General features: G+C 21.0%; 4 protein-coding genes across 6 annotated transcripts in view; 1 reads left to right on the forward strand and 3 right to left on the reverse strand.

Moving 5' to 3' along the window:
- The window catches only part of LOC127289237 (cytochrome P450 4g15), a 267,349-nt gene that overhangs the window by 213,685 nt on the left and 34,655 nt on the right, over positions 1-19,009 (forward strand). The window lies entirely within an intron of this gene.
- The window catches only part of LOC127289208 (uncharacterized), a 42,737-nt gene continuing 24,338 nt past the window's right edge, over positions 611-19,009 (reverse strand). The window contains exons 29-31 of the mRNA XM_051317008.1: positions 10,499-10,616; positions 9,070-9,202; positions 611-731 (exon numbers count right to left, since the gene is read on the reverse strand). Of these exons, the coding sequence (XP_051172965.1) occupies positions 9,171-9,202; positions 10,499-10,616 (150 nt within the window). The 3' untranslated portion in view covers positions 611-731; positions 9,070-9,170. The remainder of the gene's footprint in view (positions 732-9,069; positions 9,203-10,498; positions 10,617-19,009) is intronic.
- Positions 4,289-7,218, reverse strand: LOC127289238 (odorant receptor 22c-like). 2 transcript variants are annotated; one of them, XM_051317051.1, is made up of 9 exons: positions 7,018-7,218; positions 6,733-6,852; positions 6,268-6,385; positions 5,738-6,002; positions 5,532-5,624; positions 5,014-5,074; positions 4,789-4,925; positions 4,538-4,670; positions 4,289-4,456 (listed from the first exon to the last, which is right to left on the reverse strand). In XM_051317051.1, the coding sequence occupies exons 1-9, from the start codon at positions 7,162-7,164 to the stop codon at positions 4,403-4,405; spliced, it is 1,128 nt and encodes a 375-aa protein (XP_051173008.1). In that variant the 5' UTR covers positions 7,165-7,218; the 3' UTR covers positions 4,289-4,402. The 2 variants fall into 2 exon arrangements, with proteins under 2 accessions (XP_051173008.1, XP_051173007.1); XM_051317050.1 differs by having other exon boundaries at positions 5,014-5,104.
- On the reverse strand, positions 13,417-17,970 carry LOC127289240 (odorant receptor 13a-like). Its single transcript, XM_051317053.1, has 9 exons — positions 17,845-17,970; positions 16,736-16,855; positions 16,455-16,572; positions 16,080-16,341; positions 15,881-15,973; positions 15,649-15,739; positions 15,422-15,558; positions 14,067-14,199; positions 13,417-13,586 (listed from the first exon to the last, which is right to left on the reverse strand). Exons 2-9 carry the CDS (start codon positions 16,814-16,816, stop codon positions 13,530-13,532), a joined length of 972 nt encoding a protein of 323 aa, XP_051173010.1. The 5' UTR covers positions 16,817-16,855; positions 17,845-17,970; the 3' UTR covers positions 13,417-13,529.

Consider the following 19,009-nt stretch of genomic DNA (forward strand, 5'->3'; position numbering starts at 1 on the left):
ACTATGGCTTATCTCCCTTCAAGATCTATAGTATATAATTAATTATTCAAAAAAAAAAAAAAAATGAATTATTTTTATAATCAAGATATGAAAAATTGCAAATATTATTTTTTAAACAAATTTTTCAATTTTAATTTCTTTATTATTGCGTACATTTTTTTTTTTTACATTTATGAAGAAAAATTATTATATTTTTTAACATTTGTTACTATGAAAAATGAAATATCGACTAAATTATAAATAAAATACACTATAACAAAATATAATAAAATAATTTTCAATAAGTTGAAAATATCCCTCAGGTCGTTGATGACATCAACAAAGTAAAATATGAGAAACATGCATTAAGAATCTTATCGAAAAAAAAATTAATTAAAATTAATATAAACACCAAAACATAAAAAAAAAATTAATTACAGAGCTTTGTAAATTTTTTTGTACATATAATAATTAATTTTTAAATGTATAGTAGAAATAAAAAAAAAATAAAATATAAACAAAATATTGAATATAAAAAAATACAGAGCTTTATAATTTTTTTTTAAATTAATTTTTAAATGAAATAAAAATAAAAATTTAATTTTTTTTACACTCTTACAGAACAAGTGGTTGATAATGAAATATCCAACATTTTGACAGCAGTTAATTTACAAGGTTCTCGGCTTCTCATCATAATAGGTAATAAAATTTTTCTTATTTTTATTGGCATTTGATACCAAGAACCGTCGTATCTGTAAATTAAAAAAAAAATTAGGGAATATTAATTATTAATTAATTATAAAAAAAAATTAATAATTAATAACCATAAATATAATTATATAAAATTTTTTTGACTTTTTTAATTTTCTAAATGTTTTTTTAAAAATATTTTTTGTTAATTTTCTTATATTTTTTGGAAAAAAAATACCATAAAATTTTATTGAAAACTTTATTATAATAAAAAAAAAATTTGAAATAAAGAATTATAAAAATTTTTTTTGGTTTGAAAAAAAAATTACATAACATCTGTGAGACCAGTACTGTAATTAATTATTCTTTGTGAGAAAATACTGTTAAATAATAATTCAAACAAACATGTTCCAGTAAAGAAACCATATTTTAACACAAGTTTCAAATCATCTAGATTTAAAGCAACCTGAAATAATTATAAAAATTTAATTAATGTCACAAAAAACTTTTTTTTTATTTTTTCTTTACTTCATTTTTTTTTTAAGTAATTAAAATAAATTTAATTTAATTTTTACCTGAGTTAAACAAACGGAAATTATCACTGAATTCAATGCCACTGCAAATAAAAAGCAGGGTCCATAGAAAGATTCAATATTGTTACAAAATCTAATTAGAAAAATTATTTTAAATTCATAGCAAATTATTGAAAAAAAAAATTAATTAATTAATAAAAAACATATAATAATATTTTTAAATATATATATACAAACTCAATTGCCCGATTATGTTGTTCTATACAAAAAAAGACTTTCTTTAAATTTTTTTCTTCGTTGTTATTGCTATTAATATTTTGTAATCTAAGACTAAAAGAAAGTTTCATTTTATTTATTTATTTTTCATAAAAAAAATGATTATTTTGGTTATAATAAATAAATAATTTATGTTTCAAATAAATAAATTTTTTTTTATTTACTTTTCATAAAAAAATTATTCTCTATAGGGCTATAAGCCCGTTGGCTCATTAAATAAATAAATAAATTATTTTGTTTATATTAAATAAATAATTTATGTTTCAAGTAAATAAATAAATAAATTTTTTTTATTTATTCAGAAAAATAAAAAATTTATCCAAAAGTGTTATTAAGATTTTTTTTTTTAGAAATTATTTAAAATACTGTAATGAAAAAAATATTTAGAAAAATAGTAAAATTATTATTAAAAAATCGAAAAAAATTTTTAAAAACAATTTTTTTTTCTCTTTTTTTATATATATTTATTAATTTAAAAACAAAATAATTACCCAGTTATTTTAAAAATGCAACATGCATGCTCGGCAAGAAATGCCAAACCAGATTCAAAACAAATAATACTAAAAGCTTGTAAAACACCATTTAACGCCATATGTAACATAATCCAATAATAATAATAATCTTCTGAATAATTGATAAAATAATATATTTCAACTGGCAATACTTTTGGTCGCGATTCATTTAAAGGTACAATAATGTCAAGAATTTGGGACGAAAATGCCATTAATAAATAAATCACTACTACCCCTATTGTGCCACCTATATAATTTTTTTTTTTTAAATAACTGTTTTAAGAAATTAGCAAAAAAAAAAATTTTATTATTAAACACTAGTAATAATAATAATAATAATAATCATAATAATTTTTTTTTTTAACAATAATGAAAAAAAAAAAAATTTTACGAAAATAAAAACTAATTAAAAACTAAAACATTTTTTTAAAAATAATTATAAAAAACTAAATTCTCACATGTACAGAAAACATTAAACAATTTTCCATGACTGGCGTATTCAGAAATAATTGAAAATTCTTGTTTGGATGACGACCAAAATTCCCAATCAAATTTAATTTCACGATAAAATTGACAAAACTGTCAAAATAAAGAAAAAATAATTGTAAAGTTTTTAATTTAAAAAAAAAAAATTAGAAAATTAACATTAAAAAAAATGTAAAAGTTAAAAATTTAAAAAAAAAAAAGAAAAATTCACCTCATTTTGTTTAAAAAAAATAATAAAGATAAAAATAAGTGAACCGGCTGTTGTAAAAATAACTGGAATACACTCTATCATTTTATTAGTATTGCCCCATGATTTAACAAATCCAGCTACCTAATAATAATAATAATAATAATTACATTTTATTTAAAATACTAAATTAAGATATTTATTTTATAATAATTTTTAATTTAGAATTTTATATAAATATATATATATATTTTTTTTTTTTATTTTGTGTAATTTTATTTTCTTCTTCACTTTGTTTAAATTTCACCAAAATTTAAATAAAAATTTTCAAAATTATTAAAAATAAAAAAATCAAGTGAAGAGAAAAATATTTCAAAAAAAAAAAAATTCGGTGGTTATTGTATCCCAAAAAAAAAAATAATCTAATAAATAAACGAAAAAAAAAAATTACCAGAAAAACGAGAAAAAGAGAAAGATTAGAAATTACAAAACACTGAATAAAAAAATTTCGTGTTCTACTATGAAATGGCCATAATCCAATGCAAGACAAGAGAAATTTATTAAGATAAAAATAATGATTGTCAAAAATATCGTCAGTCATTATTATTATTATTATTTATTTTTTTTACTCTCTTCTATAAGAGAAATACAATTTAAGACTGACCGCATTTTTCTCTCACATCGTTTTTTGTATACCTTGAAAAAAAAAGTTTTCCCTCACAATATACGTAAATGTCAATTTTACAATAATTATTTATTTATAATAATCATTGAAAAATGAGAATATGCGTTATATGCTCTCATATAAGAAAAAGTTTGTATATATAAATATTGCAAAAAAAAAAAATTGTAACTGCGTTTTTTTTTTTGCAAAAGAAACTTTTTGTAACTTTGTATATAACAAAGTTAACAGAGCTTTCGATCATTTTATCTTCATTATTAATATTTCTCGTCATAAGATTCACGCCTCTAGTTTATTCTTAAAACAGTCGCTAAATATATACTGAGAAAAAAATAATAATAATAATAAAAAATATAAATAATAATCCCTCTTATTTTATATGAAAATATTTCGAATACATGATCGTTGGTTTTGAGGTTATACTGTCTTAAATGGTTTTTTAATTTGCGCATGCGCTTTACTTACAACAAATGAAAGTAAGGTTAGGTACTTATTGTAAATTGAAACATTGAAATATTTCATGAAGCATTGAAAGTTTCATGAAACTTTACAACTTTACTTTACTCTACAAAGATCAAGAGACGAACATAACCTCAAAATTCAAGGTCATATAGGTCTACGATAAAAAATTAATGGCTTTTTCTTATAGATTATTTGCTTTTTTATTTTTGGTAGTTGACTTTCGGTGTTTATTGGTAGTCAAAAATTATAATTGATAAGATTTTTTTTTTATATAAATGATAAACGAAATTATTTTGAACAAATTTATCGATTTTATAATTTATTTATTAATTTAAATATGTATTTTAAATACATTCTCATTTATGTCTACTTAGAAAAAAAAAGTTTCACAAAATTTTATTTATATTTTATTATTTAAATATAAAGAAGCATATATATACTATAAATAATTAAAATTAATAATTTTTTTTTAATAACTCACTTTATTATTATTTTTCAAAAATAGTTTCTTTTTATAATTTAATGAAATATTAGAGAACAGAACATAGAAATATTAATCTGCCAATTTTATAATTAAAAAGAAAAAATCAATTCTTCATGATGTCACTGACATTAGTAGAGTGAATGATGAAAAAGAAGTTTGAAGTAACTTAAAACAAACATTAAAATTAATTAAATATACAATTAAAAAAAAAAAAATTTTTTTTTAAGAAAAAAAAACATTTCTTACCGAAGAAACATTTATCAAAGTTAAATCTCTCATTTTGCCGCAAGTTACTTTACAAGGGATTCTACTCCTCATCATAATGAGTAATAGAATTTTTCTTATTTTCAGTGACATTTCATACCAATTACCCTGGTATCTATAAATTTTTAAAGAAAAACAAAACAATAGTTAAATATTATATATTAAAAATAATTTTTATTAATTTAATTTTATTAATTAATTTAATTTGCAATTAATTTTTTTTTTAATATTACATAGTATCTGAAAGAGCAGTGCTGTAATCCATAAATCTTTGAACCATGAAACTATTTAAAAAAATATAAATCAATCCCGTTGAAAGAGTGGCCACAGATCTCAAAAAAGTTTCAATATTATTAAGATTTAAAACAATCTACAATAAATAAATTTAATTTCATATATTTCAAAAATATTATAAAAAATTCTTTTAAAATGTAAAAAAAAAACTTATCACTTTTTACCTCAATTAAACAAACAGCAATAAAAGCAGAATATGCAACCAACATGAGCAAAAAATAGGGACTGTAAAGAGATTCAATGCCATTGCAAAATCTAAATAAAAATTATTTCACTTAAATTGTATATAGTGTAGAATCTTAAATTTTTAATTTTGATTAAAATTAAAGAGAGAAAAAAAGATAAATTCTATATTACACTCAATTGTATAAATATACTGTTCTTTTCCAGTTTAACGGCATTTTAAAAAGTTGTGAAAATGTTTTTATATTGCTTTCTAAATATTTTCTTATTTTAAACATTTCATATTTAGCGCGCTTTTTCTTGCCAATAAGGGAATTATTGTGGCGCAAGCGCAGTTGCGTTTATAAATATCTGTCCTTTTCTAACACATGCTTCAAGTTCGTGAAACTATTGTGCGTTGGACTTTACACCATACGCCATGAACTAATAAAATCATTATAAAAATGTCACGACTTTTTAAAATGCCATCAAACCGAAAGGTTTTTTTTTTAATACAAACTCAATTGCCCGCTTATGATGTTCTATACATAAAACCAATACTTTCAAATTTTCAGTTTCACTTTCAGTGGGATCAATTTTTTGTAATTGTAAACTGAAAAAAATAAAGAATATTTTCCTCAAAAAAAAAAGTAAAATTTAATATTTTAGCTATATCTATATATTATTTGTAATTATAATTTATAAGTTATTTAAAAAAAAAATTACCTGACAATTTTAAATAATGCACATGCATGCTCGGTGAGAACAGAAAATACCGATTCAGCGCCAATAATAATAAATACTATTATAATGCCAATAGATATTAAGTGAACAGTAATAAAATAAAAATAATCCTCGGGACAATCAACGTTATAATAAACTTGAAATGGAAATTTCTTTGGTCTTGATTCATTAAGTGGTAAAACAATGTTAAGTATTTGTGGAGTTAATGATGTGCTGATAAAAAGAATTGTTGTGATAATAAGGATTCCTAAAAGAAAAAAAAATTTTATTAAAAAAAATTTCTTGTTCTTTTATTTCAAATATTAACAAATTGAACATATATTATATATTATATATATAATATATATTATAAAGTTTATAAGAATTATTTTTAAATATATTTTTATATACTTTAAAAATATATTATATATTATAATATAATAAAATTTTAATTGTAGTTTAATTTTAAAAAAAAGTAAAAAAAAAATATATATATATATTGTAATTATATATAGCAAATAAATTTTGTTGACCCGTGCAATAAATAGTTAATATTCTTCCATTATTGACGTGATGTAAAATAATTAATTGCTCCTTTTCAGATGACCAAAATTCCAAATTACATTTGATATCATTAAAAAGTCGAAACAACTGCAAATAAAATAAATAAAAAAATATTTTATTTGTTTCAGATAAATATTTATTTGTTTCAACTAAACATTAACTTGTTTTAAATAAATTTTTATTTGATTTAAAGAAAAATTTTATTTATGATAAATAAATCTTTTATTTACGCCAAATAAATGGAATAGTAGTCTCTGAGACAAATATACGTTTATTTAACTCAAATATATTATTTTTGGTTCAAATAAAACATTTCATTAAGAAAAAATAATAAATGCATAAAAAATTTGATTTTTCAAAAACACAGAATTATAAAAAATTAAAAAAATTTTTTTTTTTTCATTTAAAAAAATTCACAGAAACATAAAACTAACCATATTTCGTTTAAATGAACAAACTATAAAATAAACAAAAGAATTAAATGCTGTAAAAATTAATGGAAAGCCCTCCATCATTTTACTGGTATTGTGCCGTACTTGAATAACGCCACCTATCTAAGAATAAAATATTATAGATCAACTGAGATGTGAATAACAAATTTTTAATATAAAAAAAAAACAAAAAAAAATTTTAATTTAACAATAATAATTAAATATTAATAATAAATTATTATTATTATTTAATTTAATTTTTTAGTTTAGGTTAATAAAAGAAATTACGAGAACAATAAAAAAAGATGAAATACTAAAAACTATAAAACACTGAATGACAAAATTTCGTCTTGCACTGTGAAATGGCCATTGGCCGATGAAAGACATAAGAAATTTATTAATATAAAAGTAACGATTATCAAAGATGTCTTTCATTTTTTTCTCATTAAGCACTCTAAGACTAGTTACTTCTTACTGTATATGATGAAAGTTGAAAATTTACCGAGTGGCAATATATCAATATTTATAATTATTAATTCACAACAATTCTTTGAATTATATTAAGGACATAAAATCTCTATTTGAATTTCGAGGAAAATAATTATTATACATTTTTTAATCAATATTCAATGGAAAAGTGATAGTTGTTGAACATAAATTGTTCGCAAGAAACTTACATGGAAATTTTATACAATTTCCAATCATTGTCTTCATTAATATTTCTTATATTAAGATGCGCGCCTCTATACACAAGCTTTTCTTTGTGCTATAGTTTCAATAATAGAATTTTCATTCAGTCGTTTTTCAATCTCCAAATAGAGAAGAACAATACATAGAATTTAAACTTCTTTGACAATAAAAATTTTACAAATAAAAAATTATTTTTTCACTTTTTTCAAAAATTGATTTATAAATAAAAAAAAATTTAATTATTTATAAATTTTATTTCTACAGAATTATTTAATTTGAAAATTAATTTAATAATTATTTCATTAATTAATTAATAATTTAATTTACTTTTCAGAATCAAAAAAAAACGATAGTTACTTTATTTTTATAAAACATTCAAATAATCGGTTACTTGAGTATTATTAAATAAATATTTACTTGAACAAAAATAAATTTTTATTTAAATTAATTAAATTGTATTAGAACCAATAATTATTGTATTTGGATCAATAATTATTTTGAAACAAATACACATATAATTGTTTAATATAAAATAATTCTTTATTTAATAATTGTCTATTAATCGATTATTTGAGTCAAATAAATTTTGTTTTTTAATGTATCAAACTATCAAATGACATAAAGTGAAGAAAGGTTGGTTTTCATTGTCCCCACTCGCCATTTGTCATAATTTTCGTCAACTACCGCACCCTGCCCTAGTAAAAATTTAGTAACTTTATAGTTACTTTTAATTTTTAAAATAAAGTTAAAAATTTAGTAACTTTATAGTAACTTTTAATTTTAACAACAAAGTTACTAAATTTTTACTAGAGCAGGGTGCGGTAGTTGACGAGAATCATGACAAATGACGAGTGGGGAGAATGGAAATCAGTCTTTGTGACTTAAGAGAAATTTACAAATTTGATAACTTAGCCATTGCTCTTTATATTAAAAATAAAAATAAAAATTTGCTAAAAAGTTACCCCCCTCATTAAAAATTTAGAGATTAATTAATATTTATAAATACCACCATTTTTAGATGTTTCCCTATTCCCTCATGTTTTTTCCCCAATTATTCATGATTTAGTATGAAACACTTGCTTTTTAGCCACTGAATCCAATACGACACTAATTTCACTCATTAAATTTCTTCTTCATTAGTTTTTTTCGCTATCCATTGTATTTTTGAGGTTATGTTTATGCTCCACGGTGAAACGGCCAACGGGCCTCAGCAGCTGCGAATTTCACCCGCCAGGATCGCTAAAGGCAGCTTTCGTAAAACGCCTAATTTGATTAATAACTTGGTGTATTTCATTTTTTTCATATTTAAATAGCATTAATTAATTATTATTGACTATTATTATTTATAATTGTTACAATAAATAGAAATTTCAATTATTTTCCATTTATTTGAAAATTAATTTCATTATCAAAGAATTATCAAGATTAATGTTTTTTTCTTTTCATTACTAAATAAACGAATTGAAAGAAGGAATTCGCTGGCAAACCTGGTTGTTGTAAGAATTTTTTTTTGTTCTGAAAAAATAATTGACCTCAAGTTGTTGTTGACAACAGCAGAGTAATATATGAGAATGAATCCTGAAGAATCTTGTCAAAAATAAAAAATTTGTAAAAAATTTTTAATATATTGAAAAAAATAAAAATACTTACCGCACAAGCACTTGATAATGACATATCCATCATTTTACCAGCAGTTATTTTACATGGTACTTGACTTCTCATCATAATAAGTAACAAAAGTTTCTTTATTTTCACTGGCATTTGATACCACGAACCATCATATCTGTAAATTAATTAAAAAAATATATTAATATAGTAAATTTTGTTCAATATTAATTACTATCAAACATAATTTTAAAAAAACTGTTTTTTTCGTTACAGAGAAAATTTTTTTTTTTTAATTTAAAAAAAAAACTTACATAAAATATTGTATTATTTATTAAATATTTATTTTATGTATAAAAAAAAATTACATAATATCCGTAAGAGCAGTGCTGTGATTCATTAATTTTTGTGAGAAGAAACTGTTTAAAAATATATGAATTAGAGAACTTCCACTAAAAAAGCCAAATTTCATAGCAATTTCAAAATTATCAAGATGCACAACAAGCTGAAATTAAGTAAATATTAGTTTATTTTTATTTATTTTCAATATATAATTTAATAAACTACACGGAAAAAATTATTCTTGGTATATGAAGATTCGAACCCGGGTTCCTCGCACAAAAATCGTTAATGCTAACCAACCTACTACGACAAACCACAAGGTGTCTAAAAATTTTTCATGTAATATTGAGAATAACTAAACAAAAAAACTACACAAAATAAATTAAAAAAAAATTTTTTACCTGAATCAAAGAAACAGAAATTAACAAGGCATTTAATGTCACTACAAATAAAAAACAGGGTCCATAAATAGATTCAATATTGCTGCAAAATCTGATTATATAAAAATGATTACAAAAAATCTATAAATAATATTTATAAAATTATAATAAAGAATTAATTTTAAATATTATACAAACTCAATAGCTCGATTGTGTTGTTTTATGCAAAAAATTACTTCTTTTAAAATTCTTCTTTCATTGTTACTGCTATTAATATTTTGTAACTGAAGACTAAAAAAAAAAAAATTATTAAGTTATAAAAAAATATATTTTAATTTTTATTTCTTTTTTTTTTTTTAATTTTTATTACGCGAAACAATTACCCAATTATTTGAAATAAACTACATGCATGCTCGGTGAAAAATGCCAAAACAGATTCAAAACTAATGAGAATAAAACTTTCTAAAATACCATTTAACGTAATGTGAAATATAATCCAATAAAAATAATTCTCAGAATAATTGACAAAATAATATATTTTAAATAGCATTTCTTTTGATCGCGATTCATTTTGAGACGATAAAATATCAAAAAATTGTGGTCTTGATGACATTATTAAATAAGTAATTAATGTTCCCGTTAGACATCCTAGAAAATAATTTCTTATAATTATTTAAATCTTTAATTAATTTTTTTTTCGATATTTAATTATTTTTTTTTTTAATTAATTTTAAAAAATTAATTATTTTTACCAGTGCAGAAAAAAGTAAACAATTTTCCATGATTGGCGTGATTTAAAATAATTAATTGTTCTTGTTCTGAGGACCAAAATTCCCAATCAAATTTGATTTCATGATAAAGTTCACCAATCTGTAAAATAAAATGAAATATATATTAATTTTAAACCAAAAATTTTTTTGAATTAGTTTTTTTTAAAATAACAAAAAAAATTTATATAAAATTATTTTTTTTTTAACTTTAAAAACAAAAATAATATAAATTAAAAAAAAAGAAATAAAAAATTAAATTATACATAATAATTTTTATAGTAACAATTATTAAAAAATTCACCTTTTTCTGGTTAGAAAAAAAAGTGAAGCTATAAATAAGAGAACTTGTTCCTGTAAAAATTGTTGAACTGCATTCTATTATTTTATCAGCATCGCCCCAAATACTAAATAAACCAGCAACCTAATAATAATTACATATAAAAAATCAAATATTAAAAATTAAAATAAAAAAAAAAAAATTAAAAATTAATTTAAAATTAAATAAAAATTATTTTTGTACAAAATAAAAACTATTTTTAAAATAAAAGAAAAAAAAAAAAAAGTAAACTAAAAATTACCGTGTGAATAAAAAAAAGTAAATGATTGAAAATCACAAAACATTGAATAGAAAGATTTCGTTTTTTACTATGAAATGGCCATTGGCCAATGCAAGATAAGAAAAATTTATTAATGTAAAAATAACGATTGTCAAAGAAATCAGCCATATTTCACTCTCATATAATGAAGATGCACAAATCAAGACTGATGATTACACTTCTTGTATATACACTGAAAGAAAGTTTTTCTAAAGAAAAAGTAAAAAAAACTAAATTTTATACTAATAATTTATTTACAATAACTCTTTGAAAAGTAATTACATCTTCAAAGACCAAGTCTTCTGTAACGAATTTACATTTAAAATGAATATTCAATGGAAAAATGTCTAGAAAAATTGATCGCAAACAAACTCACAAGAAACTTTACAATTATTCTATAATGACTGTCTTCATAAATATTTCACATAAATATAATGTGGAGCGCATGAATATCCCATAAAAAATCATTAGCTAAAATATTTCATTCGTATAAAATATGAATTTCATTTGACAGAATTTTTAGACGAATTTTCATTTTTTGAATTAGCATAATTTTCAGTTACTTTCTTAAGTAAACGAAATTTTATTCAACATAATTTTTACCAAATTTTTATTCAACATAATTTTTACCAAATTTTTATGTAACACAATTTTTACCAAATTTTTATGTAACACAATTTTTATTTTTAACAAATTCTCATTCAACAGAATTTTAGTAATTCAAATTGTTTAATGTCAAAATTTTTAATTTATTGAATCTTCATTATTGTTCGAATTTTTATTTAAACTAATTTATTATTTCATAGAATAAAAAAAGGTCAAAAATATATCGACGTAGTTTTTAAAATAGAACCAATTAGAAATTATTAAGAAAATTGTGATTGGTCTTTTTTTAAAATTAGCGCCAAAAATTTCTGATAAATAAAGATTCGATAGTTTAAAAACTATGACATTAAACATTTTGAATCACTAAAATTCAGTTGAATGAAAATTTTGATAAATTAAAATTGTTTTAAATTATATAATTCCTTAAAATAAAAAAGTTGGATAACAAAAATTTGTTAAAATAAAACTTATGTTAAAATAAAAATTTGATACCTAAAAATTATTTTAAATAAAATTTCGTTTAGAAAGAAAGTAATTCAAATATATGCTAATTCGAAAAATGAAAATTCGTCTAAAAAGAAATTTATACAAATGAAAATTCTAGCTAATGTTTTTTATGGGATATTCGCTACTGAATTACAAAAAAATTTTAGTACAGCAACTGCCTCAAATTGAATATAGAAATTCTTCGTTTTGAGTTGCACCAAAAATTTTCCCACTGAGCTTTTTTTGAAAAAAAAAAACAGAATTTTTTCCATCCCTTATAGTATATATTTATAAAAACTTATTTTTTAAATAAAATGTTTCAAAATAAAAATTATTTAATACAAAATAAATTAGTTTAAATAATAATTAAATTTAGTATAATTTATCTGCAATGAGAAAAAAAATTTATTTTACTCAAATAATCGATTACTTTACTATTATTAAATAAATATTTATTAATTTTTAAGTCAATTAAATGGTATTTGTTTCAAATACAGAAATTATTAATTCAAATAAAGTTTATTTAATTAAAAATTTAAAAAATTAAAATTATTTGGTTCAAATAAATATTTTTTTGAAAATAGTCAAAAGATTATTTGAATCAAATAAAATTTTTTTTTCAGTGTATGTTAATTTAAAAAAAAATATAAAAAAAATATAAAAATATAACTTTTTGATAAAGTTTACGAAACTAAAAATAATTGTGCTAAAATTTCTAATTCTAATTTTGCATCTTTAAAAGAAAGTTTCCCTTTTTGTATATGAGAAATATCAATTTTACAATTATTCATAATAATATACTCTTTGAATAGAAATAAATTTTCCACTTTTCTGGAAAGAATAAATTATTAAATGAATTTACGAAGAAACTTTAAAAGTAAAAGTTTCCTTTAAAAGATATCTATATATCAATATTTTTAATAATAATTTCGCAAATAATAACTGATTCGTGAATAAGGGATATATTTGAACAGTTTTCTGTCAGTTTTCTGGAAAGGAATAAAATTTAATTGTCATGCAATAACATGTTTGTAAAGAAACTTTAAAAGAAACTTTACAAACTTTATATTGCTACAATTATATAATGCAGGAATAGAAAATTTTGTTTTTGCCTAGAAAATTTTTTTCAGTACATGTGTTTATTTATTTATTTATTTATTTATTATTATTATAATTATTATTTTAAAATGCGATAAATAATTTTTTTTTACATTTAAAGTGCATGATATGAAAAGAAGTAGGTATATATATATAAGATACTGTTGGTTTTTGTAATTTCAAGATTATTATATTTTTTTCTAAAGAAAAAAAATCCCTGATATTCCTCAATAATTCGTCGTTGATAACATTAGAGTAAAATACGAGAAACAAGTTTGAAGTATCTATTTCAAAAAAAAAAATGTAATTAATAAAATTTCTATAATTTAAAATTCTATAAATTACATAAAAAAAAGACCAAAGCGAATTATAGGTTATGTTTATGATATTTATAGATTAAAAATTTCTTTTTATTTATGTAAATTCAAAATCAAATTTTATTGAATACTTTAGATGTATTAAATATTTAAATATTAATAATTTGTTATTCATTTTTTGTTAAAATCGTTTTTAAAATTTTATTATTATTATTATTATTATTATTATTATTATTATTATTATAAAATAAGTAGAAAATTATTAGTATTATTATAAATTTCACTCTGTTATTAATAAAATTAATAAATAATTTATATTGAGATTGGATTTTCTCTATGTATTTTCATTAAAAAAAATTTTAAACATAACCTATAATTTTTCTTTGCTTCTTCTTATGTCTCTTTTTTTCACAGCTTGTCATAGATATATTTTGCAAAAATTCTTACCGCGCATACACTTTTTAATGAAATATCAATTATTTTTCCAGCAGTTATTTTACAAGGTATTTCACTTCTCATCATCATAAATAACAAAATTTTCTTTATTTTCACTGACTTTTGATACCAAGAACTATCGTATCTGTATAAATAATTATAATGATTTTTTTTGTTTTGTAATTTAGAGTATATTTATATATAAAAAAGAAAAAACCCAGATCCCTAATAACACAAGATATCTTGGGATATATTGATAATATCCCGCAGATATCCTAGGGATGTCCTATGGATATCAAAAGGATCTCTTAAGGATATCCAAAAAAATCGGCGGTTTGGATATCCTTTGGATATTCCATGGATATATGAGGATATCCACAGGATATCTTCTGGATATCTCTATAGACTTTCATAAATGTCCTCCAGATATCCCATAGATATCGTCAGGATATCCCACATATATTTTCAGGATATTCTCAGTATATCTTCCGTATGTCAAGAAGATCCTGTGAATATCCTAAGAATATCCCACGGATATCCTAAGGATATCCCATGGATATCCTGCAATATAATATCCAATAGATATTTTGTGGATGTCTTAGGGATATCCTATGGATGTCCTGTTGATGTCCCACAGACCGGCGGTTTGGATATCCCAAGATATCCTGGGCACTATTCTAGGATATCGACCATTGATATGGATATCCTAGGGATATCCTTTTATTATGAGGGATAGCACTTAAGGTTGCCAACCTTGCACGGCAAACTTGCCGCAAGCTTCAAATGTCCCACCTAACCCAAGCTTTCATTTTATAAGCTTACCGAAATATTGCAGTGTAAGATTACTGCAAGATTGCGGTGTAAGGTTACTGCAATATTGCACAATAAGATTATCGCAAAATTGCTCAGTAAGCTTGCACGGTAAGCTTGTAACAACGTTGGTGCAAGATTGCCAAATAACCTTACTTTGAAACTAAAAAAAATTTTTTTTTAATTTTTCATCTTATTTATACATTTTTATTATATAAATTAGACGAAAAATTAAAAAAAAAAAATTTCGTTTTAAAGTAAGGTTATTTGGCAATTTTGCACCAACCTTGCTACAAGCTTACCGTGCAAGTTTACTGAGAAATCTTGCGATAATCTTATTGTTCAATGTTGCAGTAACCTTACACTGAAATCTTTCTGTAAGCTTACCATGCAAAGCTTGGGTCAGGTGGGACATTTGAAGCTTGCAGTAAGCTTGCGACAAGTTTGCCGCGCAAGGTCGGCAATATTGCGCGGCAAGCTTGCCGCAAGGTTGCTGTAAGCTTACGTGCTATATGGGTAAATAATGAATTTTTTTTTGAATTGAAAATTAAATTTACATTATAGTTGGGAGTTCAGTACTGTAGTCAATTAATCTCTGCGCAAAGAAACTATTAAGGAGTACATAAATCAAACTACTAGTACATGCCCATCCAAATTGAATTGACATTTTGAGATTATCAAGATGTAAAACAAACTGAAATAAATTTAATTATTATTTAATTACAATTACAATAATGTCAACAAAAAAAAAAAAAATAAAAAAAAAAACTAATGTAAATTTTACCTCAGTTAAACAAACAGAAATTATAAAGGCATTTATTGACATTACAAAAAAGAAGCAGGTCACGTAAATCGATTCAACATTGTTGCAAAATCTAATAATATTGTATAAATGAAAAATTTATAACTTTATAAAACCGATAGAAAAATTAATGAAAAAAAAACAATATTATTAAAAAATAATAAATCTATTAAAAAAAAAAAATATGAAAAATATTTTTAAATTTTATACAAACTTAATCGCTCGTTTATGTTGTTCTATGCAAAAAAATAATTTTTCCAAATTCTCCCTTTCATTGTCATTGTTATTAATTTTTTTTAATTGAAAACTAAAAGAAAATAAAAACAATTTAATATAATATCTAAATTAATAAAAAATACTAAAAAAAAAAAAATTTTTTTTATTTCTAAAATTTGAAAGAACCCAATTATTACCCAATTATTTCAAACAAAGCGCATCCATGTTCAATGACTATAGCAAAAGAAGATTCAAAACCAACGAAAATAAAAAATTGACAAATTAAATTTATCGCTATATGAAAAAAAATAAAATAAAAATAATCTTCTGAATTGACAAAAAAATAGACTTCAAGTGAAAGTGTTTTAGATCGCGTTTCATTAAGAGGATAAACAATATCTAGAATTTGTGGAATAAATGATGGCGATAAAAAAAAAAATATTGTTGCCGTTACGCCTCCTAAAAAATTGTTAAAAAGTTTAATAAAATTTTAATATATAATTATATATATATATATTATATATTTTTATTAATATTTAATTTAAATATCTAAATATTAATTTAATTTTGACCTGAACATAACAAAGTGAACAATCTTGCATAATTAGCGTGTTTTAAAATAATTAATTGTTCTTCTTTAGAGGTCCAAAATTGCCAATCAAATTTGATATCACAATAAAGTTGATAATACTAGAAAAAAAAATATATAAAATTCTAAAATAATAATAAATTTATGTAGAAAAATAACTTTTAAAAATAGAAAAATTTTTATTTTGAAATGGAAAAAAAAATTACTTTTTTTTTTAATTAATACGAAAATTTCTATTTTAAATAAATATATCAGAAAATTCACCTCTTTTCCTTTCATCAAATTAACTACTTTGATAGAAAAAGAACATATAGATGTAAAAACTGGTAAACAGGAATTTACCATTTTATCACTATCACCCCATACATTAATTAATCCACCTATCTATATGTATATAAGATTTAATATAAATAAAATTTTAAATTAAAAAATTTTTTATACAAAAATTCACAACACAATATTCAAGTTCAATTGTAATTTAAATGGTTTAAATTCTATTATAATTTTGTATTTTAAAATAAATGAAACATAAAGACAATGAATTAAATAAATTTTTCAATAATTTTCAATTAATTTTAAATTTTAAACTCTTTTTTATCACTTAAAATACTAAAATACGAAGATCAGCTGTTCTTACCGACGGCGGCCATTTTTTTCAGACACGTGACAATATCGACCAATTAAAATATATAGACAGCAATTTTTCCCGCTATTTCTTTAAATTTCGTCCTCTTACTTTTTTCAACAATTGAAATATTTTGAATCAATATGCAAAATTATTTTTTATTTATAATATTAATTATAAAAATAAATATATTTTTATAATAATAATAATAATAATAATAATAAAATAAATATATTTTTATAATTAATAATATAAATAAAAAATAATTTTGCATATTAATTCAAAATATTTCAATTGTTGAAAAAAGTAAGAGGATGAAATTTAAAAAAATTGCGGGAAAAATTGCTGTCTATTTTAATTGGTCGATATTGTCACATGACTGGAAAAAATGGCCGCCGTCGGTAAGAACAGCTGATCTTCGTATTTTAGTATTTTAAGTGATAAAAAAGAGTTTAAAATTTAAAATTAATTGAAAATTATTGAAAAATTTATTTAATTCATTGTCTTCGTATTTCAGTATTTTAATTTTAAGTGACATGAAAAATTCTTTATTATAAAAAATCGGTTATATTCTAATAAAGAAAACCGGTTTAATGAAAATTCGACAAAATATAATATAATTCAAACATAAAATTTGGCTCAATTAAAATTAAATCTAATCGAAATTCTATTAAATGAAAATTCTAACAAACTGATTTTTAGAACTTAATCCCAAAAAAAAGGAGGGAAGTAAACGACAAAAATTTACCGTAGTAAAAGAATAAATTGCATGATAAAAAATTACTATACATTGAACCAAAAAATTTAATTTTGTGTTATTAAATGGCCATTGTCCAATGTAGGTGAAGAGAAATTTATTAATACGAAAATAACGATTGTCAAAAATGTCAGTCATTTTTTTTTTTTTTTTTTTTGTCCTTTTTAAATAAAAGAGATGAAATTTAAGACTGATGACTATTATTGTTTTTGTATGTTGACCAATTGACCATTATTTGTCATTAATTATTTCTACATATTAAATATTTCCAACGATATTATATTAAAATAATCGTTTTTTGCTGTTTTTAATTCCTTACAATAAAAGTTGGTGAAAAAGTTAGTTTTCTAGGTCTCGATCATTATCTTCATTAATATTTTCTAAATAAAATAATGTATGTCCCTATAGCTCTCGATGGCTATATATTTTTTCTACTTCAAGAAAGTAGTTTGAAATATCTTACTTTAAAATGTTAATAGTATATATATATATATATTTACAACAACGCTGTACATATTTTGTAAAAATAAAAAATTTACTAATTTACTAAATTTAAGTAAGTTACTTTTTGAATATATATATATTTTTTTTTAAAAAAGGTGAATAAAATTAATTTAAATTAACAATTACAATGTAGAATTAATTTTAAAAAAAATAACTAATTTAATATTACTTTTTCAAAAATTAGTATAATTTAAAATTTAATGTATAATATTGAAAATGTGTCTGGCAAAAAACGACTTAAACTACTTCATTATCGACGATAATTATATGATAGTCTCCCTAAAATCAACTTATACCACTGCCTGACACCTTAAGTTTTATACTACTCATTCGTATTAATAAAAAATTATTTTTACAATTTTTTTTTAAACTAAAAAATATAATAAATATTACATATTAGATATATATTTATCACACACAGAAAATAATTAGTTACTAAATAATAAACTACTACTAATTTTATTTTTTTATACTATATTACCTTAAAATATATAACCTCAAAATTAGGTCAATTTCTATATCTCAAGAGGCCGTTGGGTTTGAAGTTAAAATCGGCTAACATAACCTTAAAATTAGATTAATTTCTAGGTCAAAAAAACCGTTGGATTTGAGGTTAAAATCTTGGTTTGTTTTGTATTTTGACCTTGAACTT

Source organism: Leptopilina boulardi, unplaced genomic scaffold, assembly GCF_019393585.1.
Source record: "Leptopilina boulardi isolate dan_hultmark-lab unplaced genomic scaffold, ZJU_Lbou_2.1 LbouV2_40, whole genome shotgun sequence".
Taxonomy (NCBI): Eukaryota; Metazoa; Arthropoda; class Insecta; order Hymenoptera; family Figitidae; genus Leptopilina; species Leptopilina boulardi.